At 37.6% G+C, this 17,411-nt stretch overlaps 1 protein-coding gene across 1 annotated transcript; it reads left to right on the forward strand.

Moving 5' to 3' along the window:
- The first annotated feature begins 5,723 nt into the window (after nucleotides 1–5,723).
- LOC135585677 (heterogeneous nuclear ribonucleoprotein Q-like) lies at nucleotides 5,724–10,365 on the forward strand. The gene is made up of 12 exons (XM_009390826.3): nucleotides 5,724–5,870; nucleotides 5,952–6,249; nucleotides 6,874–7,412; nucleotides 7,492–7,581; nucleotides 7,673–7,912; nucleotides 8,106–8,634; nucleotides 8,713–9,032; nucleotides 9,132–9,235; nucleotides 9,317–9,414; nucleotides 9,495–9,571; nucleotides 9,640–9,739; nucleotides 9,929–10,365. The coding sequence occupies exons 2-11, from the start codon at nucleotides 5,985–5,987 to the stop codon at nucleotides 9,736–9,738; spliced, it is 2,361 nt and encodes a 786-aa protein (XP_009389101.2). The 5' UTR covers nucleotides 5,724–5,870; nucleotides 5,952–5,984; the 3' UTR covers nucleotide 9,739; nucleotides 9,929–10,365.
- Nucleotides 10,366–17,411: the final 7,046 nt, after the last annotated feature.

The following is a 17,411-nucleotide window of genomic DNA, read 5'->3' on the forward strand; positions in this document are numbered from 1 at the left end:
GTTAGACGTAAGAGATGTGTGAGGGTGTAGAGACACAAGACATGCCATCAAGGTTGCTCAAGGGTGTAGAGACACAAATAAAGACACAAGACACGAGTTGCATGCTTTGTAAATATGGGTATGTCATAGTCGTCTCGAGATCGCCATAAACTTAGATTGCTATGATCATATTGGAGATGCAACGGACTTGGAATTTTATGACCGATGACAATCGCTTCTTTCATGACGGTTGTCTTCCTCGTAGCGGTGGCGTCCCTCTTACCTACGAGAAGCAACCAGCCTACCCAATCTACGTCGATCAACCTTCTTCCTAGTAGATTGGCATCCTCCATCCACGGTTGCGGTGCCTCGTCGGTAAGTAACGTGGACGACCCGATTTGGGCTCAACGGCAGTCGGTTGATCTGCACCAATTGGTGGTTGTTCCTCCTCCAACGCTGACAACAACATCCAAAAGGCAACCTCTCTTCCTAGCGTTGTCCATTACCAAGTGATGGCCTATCGATCATGGCCGATCAAATGGCCTCTACCAAATCTGTTGCAGGGTTTTTTCCCTTCGTATGTAACGGTGACTGCATAGTGGCTGACTTGGTAGGCCTCCATGGGTCACGTCATCGTCCAAGTATGCCAACCCTTATGTTTGGATTGGATGCCACATGTAGCATTCTAATTGCCTGTCAAATATAGTTATGTCATTTGTCCCGGACAAATTTATATATATAGGAGGTTCGTTATAATATTTGTATGGATATGTATTTTTTAATTTTATTCATACTTTACCCTTAGTAGGTTTGATAATCAGTTGATACCTCACGATTTATGGTAGGTTTGATAATAAGTTGATTTTTGTAATCATTTTAGTTCTGTAAAATAAGTTGTGTAGTTATTGCACAAAATAAAACTACACAAAAATAGATTATCCAAGTAATTATTTTGAATATTTTTTATCTTTGCATAGTGGTAGAGTGTTAACTAGTATAATATCTTGAAGCAAACTTGAGTGGCATATAATTAGATGGACCTTTATAGTATTATTTAGAGTTGGTTCATTGTTTTATTCCATAACAATATTATATGGACACTTATTTGAGACTTTTGGATACCATAGATCATATATAACCTTTTGTTATGTGATAATTGAATGCTTGTGAAATCTATATTTATAATTTACAATATCTATCACGTGTTTATTGAAATATTTGCTTATGGAATTCTGAGTTAAAACATTTTTTTTAGTTTGTCTTTTCTTTTGTAGGTCCTTAAGGGATCATAAGAGATTTTTGGGATGACTAACCCTTTACGGATGAACACACAATGGTGACATATAACTTAGGCAAAACTAGTTATATTCATAATATATGATATCAGAGTGAGACAAGTATATTTAGAAATACTTAGTATGCAAATGTGAGAGACCTAGTGGGGCGGGCTACGTACATATAACAACATGTATGACCATTTGAGAGAATGGGCATAAAGATGTAGGGAAAGAAGTCGCTTAGAGGAGTAAGCATCCAAGATTAACATTTAGAGGAATAACTGACCTTTCATGCAAGAGGCACCGCACCACGAGGACAAATGAGGTAGGAAAAACGCATAGTGCACAAAGGTTAGGATAGCTGAGTTCGAGCTACGACTTAACGTTGACAACCAAACTTGATAGTGTTCAAAGCAAGCATGGTGCTTAACCAAGAATGAGAACATGCAAGGAGGAATGGGTTGCTCGATGATTGAAATAGCTATATAAAGTTCATAGAGATGAGAGAAATTGCTAACTCGAAGAATTTAGTACTCATGCAAGGGCTTGCATATGGACGATGGACTATTTGTAACCATCCTAAGGTGATTGAAACTAAGTGTCATGGAGTATGAAAATTTTTTCTTCGATATGGGAAAGATACATTCATAGGAAGTTTAATATATTGCTAGGTATTAAGGGGCATGATAGGGGCTATATTGATAAATAGTCGTAATCTAACAAGTACGTTCGTGGTGACAAAATAGTACATATTCTGTTCAACAAGGCGGAGAAGTCCAAGGGAATGGCGGCATCCAACACTTCCAAAAGGAATAATGTAAAGAGAAAAGTTGCTTCAATATGACAGATATCCAGGTGGAATAAGTATTGGTTCTCCAGAAAGAGAATCATGTGTAACGTACTGCATATGTTCAGGGCAGTATCTCAAGACGATAGCTTCATAAAGCTTAATGGATTTGGCAAGCGACGAGAAGTCATCACATGATCTTGCATGAGTGACTCTCGGTAATACCAAATGAATATACACTTAGAGCTTATATGAAGATTAGACTCAACGGAGGGCTAACCCTTGGAATGGTGGGCATAAGAGCCACTATCAGCTCGATATAAATCGAGGAGTGAAGCAACTTTGGTGGAACTTAGTGAAGTGCCCAAGCAGCATGAAGAGGGTCGATATAGAAGACAGAACATAGAGCAGATGCATTAATCTTTTATTGAATATAGGTCAAGGACAAGAACTCTTATAAAGGCAATAGCAAGATCATGTTATTCCATAAGCCCCCCGTTCTGATGAAGCAGAGTCACCTTATAGGATACCAAAGTCAAAGAGAGTTTCGAAGCACATGCACATTATCTTAACGAAATAATTAATGGATGGACTAAGATAACTCAACTTACAAAGGTGAAGATAGAGTCAAAAGAACCTAGCACGAGCAAGATAATGCAAAATAGGGTACTCTTGAAAAATATGTTACAGTGTTAATATTTTAATTACCATAAAGGAAGCTATACGCAATGGTGATTGTACTGGGGGCAGGGGCATAGGATCCAAACAATGACGTATCAATTTTAGTAAAATCGATGGACTACGAGAGCTGTTGGGTGACAGATTATCATAGAGCTATATTTTATCTATGTGTAACTTGAGAGCGAGTGGATAAAGATTGATTGCTAAAAGAACGAACACAATTAGATATGATAAAGACCCTATGATGTGCTAGCAAAAGTCACATATGGAGATATCATAATTCGAGTTCATCACACAAATATTATAATAAATGGAGGTATCACCAAGAGAAGACATAATGCAATGAATCGTGATGAAATAGTTCAAAACGATGCGACATACATGAGGTCACACTGTAAGCTCTACCTTTATGAGCAACATGACGATAAAAAAGCTATGAATTTAAGAAGTGACTTCTATGGTATTATAGAGGCGGGTCTGTTGTGCATGCATCAAATTTTACATTGATTGAAAGCCTTAGTTATCAATATATAGGGATTGTATACCAATAAGGGACATTTCAAGTATAAGTACCAGTGAATCCCATGGGAGATTTGATTATACAAAGGTATGATTGGAGGTGTTGGAGAGTTGCATTGGTCCATAACTTATATTCACTTGAAGGAGCCCAATAAATCAGAAGACAAGGCTGAGCAAGCGAACGTTGCTACCAATAAAATCAGCACAAGCCTTGTAATTATTAAATCTGATTTTGATGATGAAACCAATTAATATAGTTTACGATCTAATCTGCGTTTTGAGTGACGTAGGACTAGCTTCGATTATGAAGAGGCAATTAAAGTAGGAAGAATCAATGTTGGGCCGGAGTAGAAAATGTCAGAAGATTAGACGTCGAGCCGGAGGATTGGTCGACGTGTTGGCAGAAGGCTTTGTGCCATGAGTTCGAGTATCGGGCTTAGAAGAGTGAACATTGTACTAAGGAGATCGAAGTTACGGTGGTCAACATGTTGATTGCGCAAAAGGTCACAAAAGAGGATGATACGTAGAAGGATTGGACGAAGCGCCGATGAACCAATGACCTGTCGGACAACATATGATTAATACTTTGTAATAATTATCTAGATCGAAGTAGTTTTAGTTGTAATTGAGTTGGTTTAGAATATAATTAGGTCAACTCAATTAGGAGTCAATTGGGCTTATGTTGTGGTTATTTTGTGCCAAGAGAAAAGCTCATTCAGTGACCCAAAAGTTGGGTCAAGCAGTGGCACCGCCAAAGGCTCAGTCTCTAAGACACAATCTCCGAGACTGTGTTAGGAGATAGTATCGCAAGATTGGGCGATAGTACCACCCAATGTCAGGTAATGGTACCATCAGTTTGAGCGATGGTACCGCTTAGACATATTCTCCCAAACTATGTCGGGCAATGGTACCACCTAATGTTAGGTGGTGGTACCGTAAGTCTAGACGGTGGTATCGCCTAGACACGATCTCCCAGACTGTGTCAAGCGATGGTACCACCTAGTGTTAATATTGTAGGCAGTAGTATTGCCCAGCACAGGTGATGGTACCGCTAGGATTCGAGAAATTCAGGATGAGATCTTTCTTGACTCTATTTTTAAAGTCAATTGGAGTTTATAAATACCCCAGTTATTTTGGAGACGCATAAATTAGAGCATAAAGGGGTTGCTATTATGGGTTGTAAAATTGCTAAGTGTCTAGTTTTGAGATCATTATAAGAGAAGTACGAGATTTGTAAGGATTGTCTCCTAAACTCATAAAAAGGAGAAAAAGTGTAAAATGGTAGTTGGTCTTTGTCCACTGAAGGAAGACCAGTAGTGTAAGCTGGTGGCCTCGAGTTAAGAGGAATCAAGAGTGGATGTAGGTCACGATGACCGAACCATTATAAATCTGGTATGTTATTTTCTTATTACTTACTTCCATTATTTGGTTGTCATTTCACTTTATATTTACTGTAAGTCATTACATTTATTACTTTTCGATATAGGCTTTGTCGAAACGATTTTATCGAACGAAAATTTTCAAATCTTGTGGTAATACCATAAAAATAAATCTATCAATCGTGAAAATAGAATCGGATAATATTAGTATGAGATATAAGAATATTTATTTATTTATTCATGTCTATATAATCAACGATCATTACAAAATGAAAGAGTGACTTCTCGTACGAAGCTTGTTTAACTTATATATGATAATACATCAACTAGACATGTCATATCAATATTACATCTAAAGAGAATATTTTCTTATTAAAGCACTTAATCTTTCATAATCAACCATGGTGATAAAATAAATAATATAAAAGAGGTTTTTCTTAAACTTATTAAACTAATATTAAGCACTAAAACTCCTTACAAAATTTTCTTATCTACGATGAATAAACACTAACTTGATTAATGAAACTATTTTTTCATTCAAACAATTAATCTTTTGTATCCAAACATCCTGATGATTAAAAACAAATATTATATAAGGGTTTCTCCATGCATATTTTAGTTATAAATTCACTAAACTAATACTGAACACTCGAACTCCTAAATCATTACTAACTTAAACACCAAAATAATTTTTTTAAATCACCCCTAATGCAATTTTTGAACTAGAAATTTTTTTTTGACTTATATTAATTGCATGCATACTAAAAATCTAAATATAGAGAAACATATATAAAATAACACCGTGATGTAAGCGGCTTGTCCCACGACTTATGTGGTTCAATGTAACCCGATGGGCCATGATTTGTCCAATCAAAGACGCAGGTAAGCGGTGTTAGCGAGAGATCATATCCTACCGAATAATTCGATGGACCCGAATCCGAGTCCAACCCAAACCCAATCCCAATCCGACCTGCTGCTGTAATGACGAAAGTATTCTTACAACTCTATCGGATGGATTGGCGGTCAGTAGAACCACTCGACGAGGGTAATGTAGTCAAATCAGTCGTGCGTCGCGCCGTAGCATTCTATTTCTTTAGGGTTTCGTTGGCCGTGCGTGTTTTTTAACTTGTTTTGTTCCCCTAAAGATCTTCCGCGCTGGGGTTTCTCCGTTGCCGGCTTCATCGGTAGGTTTTGCTTCCAAGATCGGTTCATCTGGTCATCTCTGAAGGCCTTTGATCTCACCACAAGGTTGCGGATGTCGCTGCCTCGTTTGTTCGTTGCGGTTGTTTGACCTTTCTTTGATCTTGTTCTTGGGTATCGATTCTTTAGGGTTGGACTTCTGTTTAGATTTTTGGACCGGAGATGCCTCCTCGACCGGCGAAGAAGGGTTCGGGAGGGTCAACGGGGGCGAGAAAGACGGCGGCTAGGACGGCTAAGGGGACCCCAAAGGCCAAGAACCAGGCCGAGGTGAGCGAGGATCCCCCCAAGGCGGAAGAGACCCGCGCTCCCGTTGAGGAGGTGAAGGAGGAGAGCAAGGTCGAGGAAGTCGTCGTGGAGAAGACCGTCCAGGAGAAGCCGGTCGTGTTAGATTCCAGTCAGAATAACCCTGAATCGGTGGATGTTGAATGTATGGTGTTCCGTCCTTTTAGTTACCTTGTTTTCTTTTATTTATTATTAATTCTCTATGCTAACTTGAAAAAAGTTGTTTTGCGACTGTTTTAAGGTGTTTTACTAATCTAGATCTCGTTTAGCTGTTCTCGTATTCGAGCCTCTGTTCCTACTGTTTGTTTAATCTTCTGATAGAAAATTTATGATTCGTAATTGTCTATAAAGTAGTTTATGTTGACTTTAAGATACTTTTATCTTTCTTCTTGCTACAAATTTTGCAAATTGCATTTAAGCTGATTACTTGCGCCTGGTGTTTGCTATTGGCTATTAGAATTCTTTAGGCGCCCATCATCTTGTACATGTATATCTTTGCTTCTGTAAATAGTTGTTCGTTATATCTAATGCGTCGTTCAATGCCACTTGCTGTGTGATGTCCCTGCTTTTTGGAGGGATCATTATGGTTTATGATATATGGAGCTTTGCTTCAAGAGGAATCAACATGGCTTCTTTACTCGATAACTGTTTGATAAATCTCTATAGTGGGCATCGATTTGATACATACTGCTATGATCAAAATGTCAAGATAGAATATGTTAGTAATTTTTTGTTGAAGTTGAATTTATTTTTGTGTTTTGTACTGCAGATGAAGAAGATGTGAAGGAGGTTTACTCGGAAGAAGATAAAAATGAAAGGTTAGAGTTGGAGGACAATGAACCAGAGTATGAACCTGAAGAAGATACTGCTGTAGATTATGATGAGAAGTATCCGGAGAATGAAATAATAGAAGATGATGTTGATGAAGGTCAGGAGGGTGACGAGGGTGATATGGTCGAAGAGGAAGAAGTTGACGTGGGTGATGAGGAGATTGAGGATGGTGGAGAAGATTTAGAAGGTGAAGAGGAATTTGAAAATGCGGAGGAAGACCAGATTGATGCTGAAGAAGATCACCATGAAGTTGTTGAAGAGCATAGAAAGCGCAAGGAGTTTGAAGTATTTGTTGGTGGCCTAGATAAAGATGCTAATGAAAACGATCTCAAGAAAGTTTTTTCTCAAGTTGGTGAAATTACTGAAATCCGGCTTATGATGAACCCGATAACAAAGAAGAACAAAGGGTTTGCATTCCTGCGTTTTGCTACTGTGGAGCAGGCAAAGCGTGCTGTTTCAGAGCTCAAGAATCCTGTGGTTTGTTTTCATCTCCCTTTTTAAAATTTTGTTTCAATTTTTCTTGTCTCATGAGAACTTGGGCAATCATCTTCTGTAGGTGAGAGGTAAGCAGTGTGGTGTTGCTCCAAGTCAAGACAGTGACACACTCTTTGTGGGTAATATCTGCAAGTCATGGACAAGGGAACATGTAATATGCTGGGTTATTGTTTTATTTTCTGATTTTTAATGTATTTTTCTAATACCTATTTATTTGAATTTTGTTTGGGTTTAATATGCAGTTTAAGGAGAAACTAAAAAGCTATGGAGTTGAAAATATGGAAGATTTGACGTTGGTTGAAGATACCAACAATGCAGGAATGAACCGTGGTTTTGCGTTTCTGGAGTTCTCATCACGCTCTGAAGCAATGGATGCTTATAGGTGCTTGCAGAAGAGAGATGTAGTATTTGGAGTTGATAGGACTGCTAAGATTGCCTTTGCAGATTCTTTTATTGAGCCAGATGATGAAATCATGGCACAGGTACAAATTTGATTCCGTTATATGAATGCTGTTTTCGACTGTTTGGTTCAGTGGTAACAAGGAACGCGAAAAAGTAAATCAGTCTGCATTTTGTTTGAACTTGAAATTAAAAAGTTGGCTATAGACCTTTTTTTGCATTTCCATGATGCAGAGAACTTTTTTGGGTTCATATAATTTGGCTATTCAATGTCAGGTTAAAACTGTTTTTATTGATGGGTTGCCTGCCGTTTGGGATGAGGACCGTGTAAAGGATTACCTGAAGAAATATGGCATAATCGAGAAAGTAGAGCTTGCTCGCAATATGCCAGCTGCAAAGAGGAAAGATTTTGGATTTGTTACTTTTGACTCCCATGATAATGCTGTTGCGTGCGCTGAAGGCATCAATAATGCTGAACTTGGGGAAGGTAATGACAAGGTTAAAGTTAGAGCTAGATTGTCAAGACCACATCAAAGAGGTAGAGTGAAACACGATCCTCGGGGAATTTTTAGGGTTGGCAGGGGAGCTCCTCGAGGTGGCCGTGTGCCTTATGGCCGCCCTCCACCTCGTAGATTCCCAAGTTATGCCCCTAGATCAATTATTGCTCGTGGTATGCCAATTGGTGGTCGTGGATTGAGGAGACCTTTTGGATATAGAGATAGACATTCTGTGATGGCAGTAGCAGAGAGGGCAAGACGATTGCCGCCACCTGAGAGGTCCTATGACAGAAGACCACCTGCACCTGGTAAATATCTCTACCTCTTGCATGGCCATCCTGTTCACTATCTGGTCCACTAAAGCGTTTCTTAATATTTTTGATTAGTTGCTTCATACCCAAAGTTCAGTGCTAGGAGGGACTACGGTAGGCGTGATGAGCTGCCACCTCCTAGAAACAGAGCCATTGCTGAATATGGGTCCAGAGTTCCCACAGAGAGACACTTGTCTTACAGAGATGATTACTCCCCCCGAGGGCCTGGTTATATGGATATTCCAGCACGCAATGCTTCTCGCCCTGGTGATAGACGAACTTTCATTGATGATGGTTATGAGCGAAAACTTGAAAGGCCTGTCACTACGTATCGAGAAGGACGTAGCCGAGACTATGATTCAATTTCTGGATCAAAACGTCCTTACTCAGATCTGGTTGGTGCCGTTAATTGATTTTCTTTTTCCAATTTCATATGCATGTTTTTCTTTCTTCTCCTATTTAACTTCTGCCTTTTGGTTCGTCTACTTCTTTAGGATGACACTCGTTATGCTGATGTAAGTCTACGTCAGTCAAGGGCTCGCTTGGATTATGCTGTTAGTGGCAGTGGTTCTCAGTATGGAGATGCTTATAGTGATAGGTTTGATATGTATTTTCTAGTCATTTGTGAAATATGTTGATTGACAGTTCTTCCAATTATCTAAATTATTATGATAAGCAGGCTTGGTCGGACTCATATGGGGTATAGTGGTAGTCGGTCTTCAGTTTCTGATCATGATAGTTTATATGGGAACCGTCAGGGAATGACTTATGGTGGAGGTAGGCACATTTAGTTTCAACTAATTGAATTGCTATATGTTGGTGCTTGTCATTGTTATTAATTTCTGATTTCCATATAGGCTCAGTCAGCGGCAGTGGTGCTGGTGGAATGTACTCGTCAAGCTTCAATGGTGGCTATATGTCCCGTGGTTCTGATGTAAGCACCTTCTCGTGTCATTATATTGTAGTCATCAGGTTGCATTTTTAATATGCTGCTTTGTGCAGATTGGTGGTGGCTCTTCTTCATCTGCATCCTTCTATTCTGGCCGTAACGTAAGCGGAAGTGGATATGTAGGTGGTGGTGGGTCTAGTTCGTACTACTAAGGTGCTCTCACTTTTTCACTAAATGCTATTATTTGTTCTATTTTTTCTGTTTTTGCATGATAAACTGTCATCACTGGCCGTCATGCTTCCCTTTTATTGATTTCACTGCAGAAGGTATTACTTTTGTTTTTAAGCACAGCTTGCTTGGTTGTGTCTAGTTATCACGTATAGATTTGTCTTCATGGCACAGATTTGACATTAAAGAGGACTGGTGTAGGCTGTGGATTATAAGAAGCTTCTCAGTATGATGCCAACATGCTTGGAAAGGGGAGTTAATACCAAGCATGCTTAGCTTGATTCTCTATGAGAGAACACCTCATGAACTCGAGTTAAGAAGCAGAGGGCAGTAAGGTTTGGTCAGAAGAGTTATTTGCTTATTGACCTTTAGCTAATAATATTCGATGTATGGAATTTAAAGTACTGTGGGTGAGAAACAGGAACGCCAAGAAATATATGGTGTGGTATGTATGAAGCATGTTTTCTTCTGCTATTAAGATATTATCGGATGAGAAAAGGTTTTAGCAGCTTAGTTCTTAATGAGCAATATTTGTATGATAAATTGAAGTTGAGGTGTACCTGGATACTTTACTTTATCATCAATGCTTGATCCAAGGCATTTTAACTTAACCAGCTTGAAGTATATCTTGTATTTGTACTGTGACAAAGATATCCCAGTGGCACATGATCTCAGTGGCACGATAATCTTTGAAGGGTCTGATAAAATAAAATTGAGAAGGCTCTGAAATGTTTTGGACTAGTGAAAATTTCTGTTTCTCTTGCTAATACAGCTTGTTGGATATATTTCCCTTGCTAATACGGCTCGCTGGATATGTTCTCTGTTTTTGCACTCTGGGATTGTCAAGTTGGTCTTTGTTGTAGACCTTCCAAAATTGGTCCCTGAAGTTATGGGAATCAGAGTTTTGTGCATGTAGCACATATGGATATGTGATAGTTACATGGCTGCTTATTATCTGGAGCAAACTAATTATTAGACAAAGAAGCACTGTTAACGATTTTGAGGACTACACTTATGTTTCTATTATAGATTTCAGGTAACAGTACGTGCTTCCACATCTATTCTGTATAGGTTCTTTTTCAGCATGCAGTCTTCAGAAATCGCGACTATTAATTGCAGAAAGACATGCAACTTCTTCTCCATGCTTGGTTTGAAATGTGTGGAGCAAGAGCATGAGTGATGTACTATTGGAGTTTTAACTACCACCCTAATGATTCACACATTATTATTTTATTCGGACAAGCCATTTAGATAATTTTTAGAACTAGAAGTACTTTGCTGCACTTATAAGATTAAAACTGGAATCACATGCAACTGAGTATGAGAAATAGTTTGTCGATTGTCATAGGAAAGACCAGACAGAAGCCTGATGAAATGGAATCTCCAGTTTCAGTGTTGATATGAATTTTCATTTGATAAGTGGATACTTATAAGGCAATTATTTAATGATGCAAATTTATCTACCTATGATTAATAACTAAATCTACTACCAGATTGTGGTATTTGATAAAAGAAGGGAAGGAAATTTTTTTTGGGTAATTCTGCATGACCAGAATGCGTTCCCTTCCAACTTGATTATTTTCCATTTGGATCGTCAATTTCAAGGTTATCAGTTTCTCAAGGAAATGAATTGGTCCTTGACTGAATGTCTTAAGGCTATAGTTTCTGTACTTGACCATGAGAGGTGCCATTGATTGACTGCTTAAGATGAGGAATTTATCTGTATCCGTTTTTTACTTTTGACACGTGATGTCAGGATAGTTCATTATACATTCTTTTTACTATTTAACAATCAACTAAATGACCAATCCATTATGAATTGGTCCTTGATTAAATGTCTTAAGCCTATAGTTTTCGTGCTTGACCATGAGAGGTGCCACTGATTGGCCGCTTAAGATGAGAAATTTAGCAATATCTGTTTTTACTTTTGACATAGTTGTTATGTCAGGATAGTTCATTATACATTCTTTTTACTATTTAACAATCCACTAAATGATTGACACTACATTATACAAAATGTTCCATGTTTTTTTTCTCTTAATATTGTCTTTTAGTTAAGGTTCTTAATCTCGTACCGTATCGGTGTACCGAGCTTTGCTCGATATGGTACGGTACGACTAATGTAAATTAGGTAAGAATAGTGCCCCAAAGCTCGGTACACCGATACGGTACGAGATTAAGAACCTTAACTAAAAGACAATATTAAGAGAAAAAAAACATGGAACATTTTGTAAAAAATACCTGAAAAATAAAAAATGTTAGGATAGGATTTTTAAGTTAGAAATAACTATACATTTAGTATAGTTTTAGTAAAACTAATGTAAATTAGGTAAGAATAGTGCCACATGTTTATATATCTGTATATCAATATGATATATTTGTCGGATCCAATCCTGAAATTGATTTTACGACATAGTGTATTGATACACCATATGCTATTGGTGCATAAATGTGGTGATGGTCGTAGGTTGATCGTCGTGAATCCACAAATCGTTGCTTTGTTGAGTTTACGATAGAAAATGTGAGAATAAGATAGAGATTGTGAGTAAAAATGAACTTGAGAGAGTTTAAGAGTGTGAGAGGTGAAATGGAATGAAAGAGAGGGGAGAAAAGTGTTTAAAAACCCTTTAGGATGCCTCCCGGTCAAATTGACCGTTTGAAAACCATTAATCGGTAACGGTCAGTTTCGAACCGTACCGACCAGTATAGGTCGGTAACGATCAAAATTTCGATCATTACCATCTGGTACAGTCCTGTATCGCCCGATACGAGGCCAAATGCTTGATACCGTCCGATGGCGGGCGGTCCACGTGTTGGTCTATTGGCTCACTGGTACGTATCGCCTGTACCGGGCGGCACAGTACGGTATTGCAAACCCTGCTTCCAGTTTTTTTATTTTGAAATGCAATATTGTTGATTTGTCAAATTAGTAATTATTTGCCTCCCTTGGTTGCATTCTCGGTCTTTGATTTTGTATCTTTGCACTGTGCTTTTAATTAGAGAGTGCATCTGTCCATACCATATACCATATTCAAGTTTCCAGTATGCTCAATTATGCATGCCTTACAACTCATAGAACAGCTGAATTGAGCAAATCTTTTGTTTGCCTGTATTAACTGAATCCTTTGTTGTAAGCGATCTTGTACTGTACCGCTACTTTAGTAAACATGACATTTAGTAGACATTTTTTGGGTAAAAATCATCATGTTCTTTGTTTTGTAGTTGGATTAGTTATGTTTATCATCTGATCTGAAGTAGTTATCTTCTATATGGAGCTTTATGACCCAGGTGTTCTTGTTTAGATTGAAAATGGCAGGTAATGACTTTGATTCACATCCTATTATTTTTTTATTTTTTATCCATCTTATTTTGGTAAAATTGACTTTTGTGCAATTTGGAGTAATTTTATTCGGGTTATTTAGACCTAGAGGACCTTGTTCTGTCTTTAAGTAGCAATGAACTTGGTTTCCATCTGATTTTGCAGCACCATACATATTTTATATCTACCGTGTTCAGTTCCCTTATATAGCCACTTATTAGTGTAAATTTGTTGGCATTTTGAAGCACTCCAAGGTACTTCATAGTTTGTAATGAATTGTGTTCAAAAAACTTAGATGGTTTACACCATGTGGATACCAAAACCGACACTAGTGTCAATACTCAGACTGCTACACCACTGATCTATAGGGTGGTATGCTGACCTGTTGCCATTGTGACAAAGGGAATGTGTATATGGTAGTACAAAACTGGTATAGTACTTATATTCGATAAATATCGGTTTTTATGTTCTGGTCTGACCAATAATTTAAACCATTGTTTACAGAATTATAATAATGATTCTAAAATTTAAGAACCTAATCAATATCTATGTAAATTACTAAATTTTACAAGATGATCGACATCACAATTTATGTTTTTGATGTATTGATTTCTTTATACTCTACTATTGTTCCAAACGGGATTCTCAGATAATGTGTTTTAACTGCTAACAGTGAAATGTCCTGTGAATGGGAAATGCCATTATTGGGTAGTGGGATGAACAGTCTGAAAGGCTCATTAATAGACTAACTTGAGTAATTTTGATGGTTGATGAAGATGGGAATGAATTATTTTGCAAGTATTTTGGAGAGTATCTTTTGGCAGAATGCAGTTGTTTAGGAATAACCTTTGTGAAGTTATAACTATTTAGGACAAGAATAAATGGTTCACCATTCAATTGGTATCTTCGGCTGGGGTGTCTTATTTCGGTGCACTGTATAATTTAATCTTTCCATTGAAAAACCACTTCTTGAGAAGCTTATGCAATGGTTGAAGTTTTGATGGGTTGATGGAGATGTTGGTAAGGATGAACAAGTTACTTATGGTTTTCCTCGTTGCGAACCATATCTTCAGGATTTTTGTATTCTATTGTCCCTTGTGCTGGAACTTTACAATTATGATGTTAGCTGAATTAATGTGCAAATGACTGGTAATGGCTTGGAATGGTTTTTGTTTATTTTTTATTTATTTCTTTTTTTGAAATTTGTGTTTTGGTTATCACCGAATGACAGCCAAACGATTTTGATTCTGAAGCTTTCTCCAGCTTGTCGCCTTCTTAAGTCTATTAATTTCGACTACTGGAATCATACCTGTTCTCTTCCAGATCGATACAGGTTTAGTACATGTTGTGTAGCAATACATGGTTTTGGGTGGCATGATGGGTGGTAATTTGTAGATACCTAGATCCATGGAAGAAACCATCCCTCATCCACTGAATACAGTAGCGGAGAAACCTTAGCTTATCAGTTTTTTCTATTTAACATTGTTTCCTGCTGCTTTGAATCTGTTTTATCATGCTAGAGTAGACTATTGGGTTTGCTTGATATTTAGCTGCTTCCAATTTTTTTGGATGGAATTCATTTGTTACTGTCAATCATAGAGCAGTTATGTCATTCTTGTCAACAGTTGCTGTAGCCCAAGTGTTTCTTGTTGTCATACCTGCATCTTTTTTCTTCTTTCTGGTATCACTCTTCAGTCTAAATTCTCTGCTTAGTCCAAGCTCTTCTGGGTTCTGTTCATGATTCCTGCCTCTAGAGGCCAATGGTTTCGTCTTTTCTTTTTCTTGATTGATTATCTTCAGTTTTAAGGATGGATAACAGAAGACTGTAAGCTTATTGTATAGTTGTAAGCTTTCATTACTCGTTTTGACAGCTGCACATGCTATTGTATTGTGTGGATCGTGCATCTGGATTTGATTGCAATAGCAAGTGATGTATCAGATTGTTTCTCTCTTTCCTAAATTTAGTTTGTGCAGCTCCACCATCCTTGTGGTGACAGGCATTCATGGTCCTCTTTTGGATGCACTGTTTGAAAATTTAGCGGTATTTTTTTTCCATTTACTGATGGTTATTTGTATTTGTGCATGATAGACTGATCAAGGATTTATTTCTTCTCTTTTTTTTCCGCTTGACTTATCCCCTGTAAGTTTGTGACTAAAATGGTAGTCAGTAAATTTTGTTGACCTTGCCCTTTGTAATTGTAATTATCCAAGTACATGTTATGTTCCGATCAATAGTGTTTGCCCTACAATGTGAATAAAATGTTGCTTTGGATGACATGAAAAACTTGGATACTGCGAATCCTGCTCTAATGTTGTGGTACTTCTCTACTCTATTTTCCATCTATTCGGAGAAGCAACTGCTTTATGACATGAAGTTCATAATGAACATGTAAAAGATGGGGTGTTGGTATCAACAAAAGCATTGATTATTTGCATTTAGTCATTGGGTTCCCTAGTTATGTCACTGGTTGTGGTTTAATTTAATATCTTGTTTCTCCTTGGTTGAGGATGTTGACTCGTATTGGATCAATTGTATTAGCAAAGCCCAGAAAAAAATTATATCACATAGATAATTTCATTTTGCTGTAAAATTGAATAATTACTATTAAAAGAAGTGTAAATTCTTTTACATTTTCTAATCAGGTTGGATAGTTAATTAACTGGATGAGGTTGATTCATTTATGATGCTTTTATTAATTTCAAAATCTAGTTGAATTGGAAATCAAAAGACGGGAATAGTATATGATATTGACGGAGGCTGTTGCACTGGCGCTTGGTATACTCGCGAAAGGTCTGCATCTTTATCGTCTGTCCGAACTGTTCAATGATTTGTGAAGAGTGTGGGGTTTTTCGCAGGACCCAACTCACTGAATTGAAATGCGGAGCTCGGTCATTGGCAGAAAATGGTGCACCATGTGACCGCCCAGAGTAAGCTTCTCCTCGCACTCATCGCGAGAATTTTTTTTGTTTCAAGATATTGTCATGGAATCTTTTTTATCATCTTAAGTTGAATAGAGAGTGATGTAAGTAGATCTTGAAAATATGGAATCGACTCATCATGCCACAACACAATCAGATCCATCAAGTTGAATAGAAAAACGTTGTGATATTGGCAATTGGAAGAAAAAAAAGGATAATGGATATAATGGATGGGATGAATGAAAAAGTCCCTCGACTTTTATGTTGAATGCAATGATTTTTTTTTAGCAAGTTTATGTTTTTGCTACACGACATATTTGAACTCCATTGTGAAGTCCTCGACTTCAATAGCAAGTATTTTATTTTATTTTTCCTTTGATGGGTTAGCGAAAATATGGAATTACTTATACTGTAAACTTTTGTTGTTCAGTGTCTAGTAAAAGGGGGGTTGTATCTGAAGTACAGTGGTCTGCCTGGCTAATACTAATGTTGGCAAGTAAGCTTATAGTTTGTTGTTTTAAGTGGAAATCTTGCATGTCAGAAATTTGGAGATGCTAATTCTGATGCTATTATATTCTTTTTCTAAGTCTCTTGGTAATGAAATTTGTAGCCTTGATTTCACTAGATCTCTTAAATATATAGTTAACAGCCTCGAAGCCTTGATTCAACTTCTTTTTCTCCTAAGAGTGGTAATCTCCAAATTATAGAGTTCAATTATGAACTGTGTTGGTCCAGAATGCACTGATGAAATTGTTGTCCTACTCATTCGGAGGATACATTATGTCCTAGTTCATTCGGTGCATGCCTATTCTAGGATGCTTGATATGCTTCCATTATATTGTGAAAACTAACTGTTGAATTAATTTTTTACTGGAGGATTGGTAGTCCAATTTCTATGTGACAATATAAATTGAGATTTCTGGGAGACATTGAACAAAGAAGCTTCCCAGAGAGCTCTGTTTGCTTTGGGGAAGAGGAGGTGCTCGACATGCAAGATGTGACTCTTCTCTAGCTTTCCAGGTGGCCTCACTGGAGACGTCAATGTAAATGAAGATGGCATCACTATTCGTGTTGGTAGGTACTCAGATGAAGGTATTAACCTTGTTATGGATAGAGACCTTGGTATGGATGGAAAGCTCAAAGATGCGAGGTGGAAATTTGAGGTCCAGAAAAGATGGCCGCTAGCTTATTTATATCTGCTGAAAAATATTTGTGGGGTTACTTTCGACCCTCCAATCTCCTTTTGGGCTAATTGCCTAACGTGGTCTGCGTTTATACTTACTGTGAAACAAGGGAAACAAACAAACTTGGAACAATATACAGATGTTTTATGTATGATGCAGACAAAACGTTGATGACTTTCTCCAGGAATTTTGGCAATGGTAACGACTTCTGGTGCTCAAATGCCAGAGGCAAGAG

This window comes from Musa acuminata, chromosome BXJ2-2 (genome assembly GCF_036884655.1).
Source record: "Musa acuminata AAA Group cultivar baxijiao chromosome BXJ2-2, Cavendish_Baxijiao_AAA, whole genome shotgun sequence".
Lineage (NCBI taxonomy): Eukaryota > Viridiplantae > Streptophyta > Magnoliopsida > Zingiberales > Musaceae > Musa > Musa acuminata.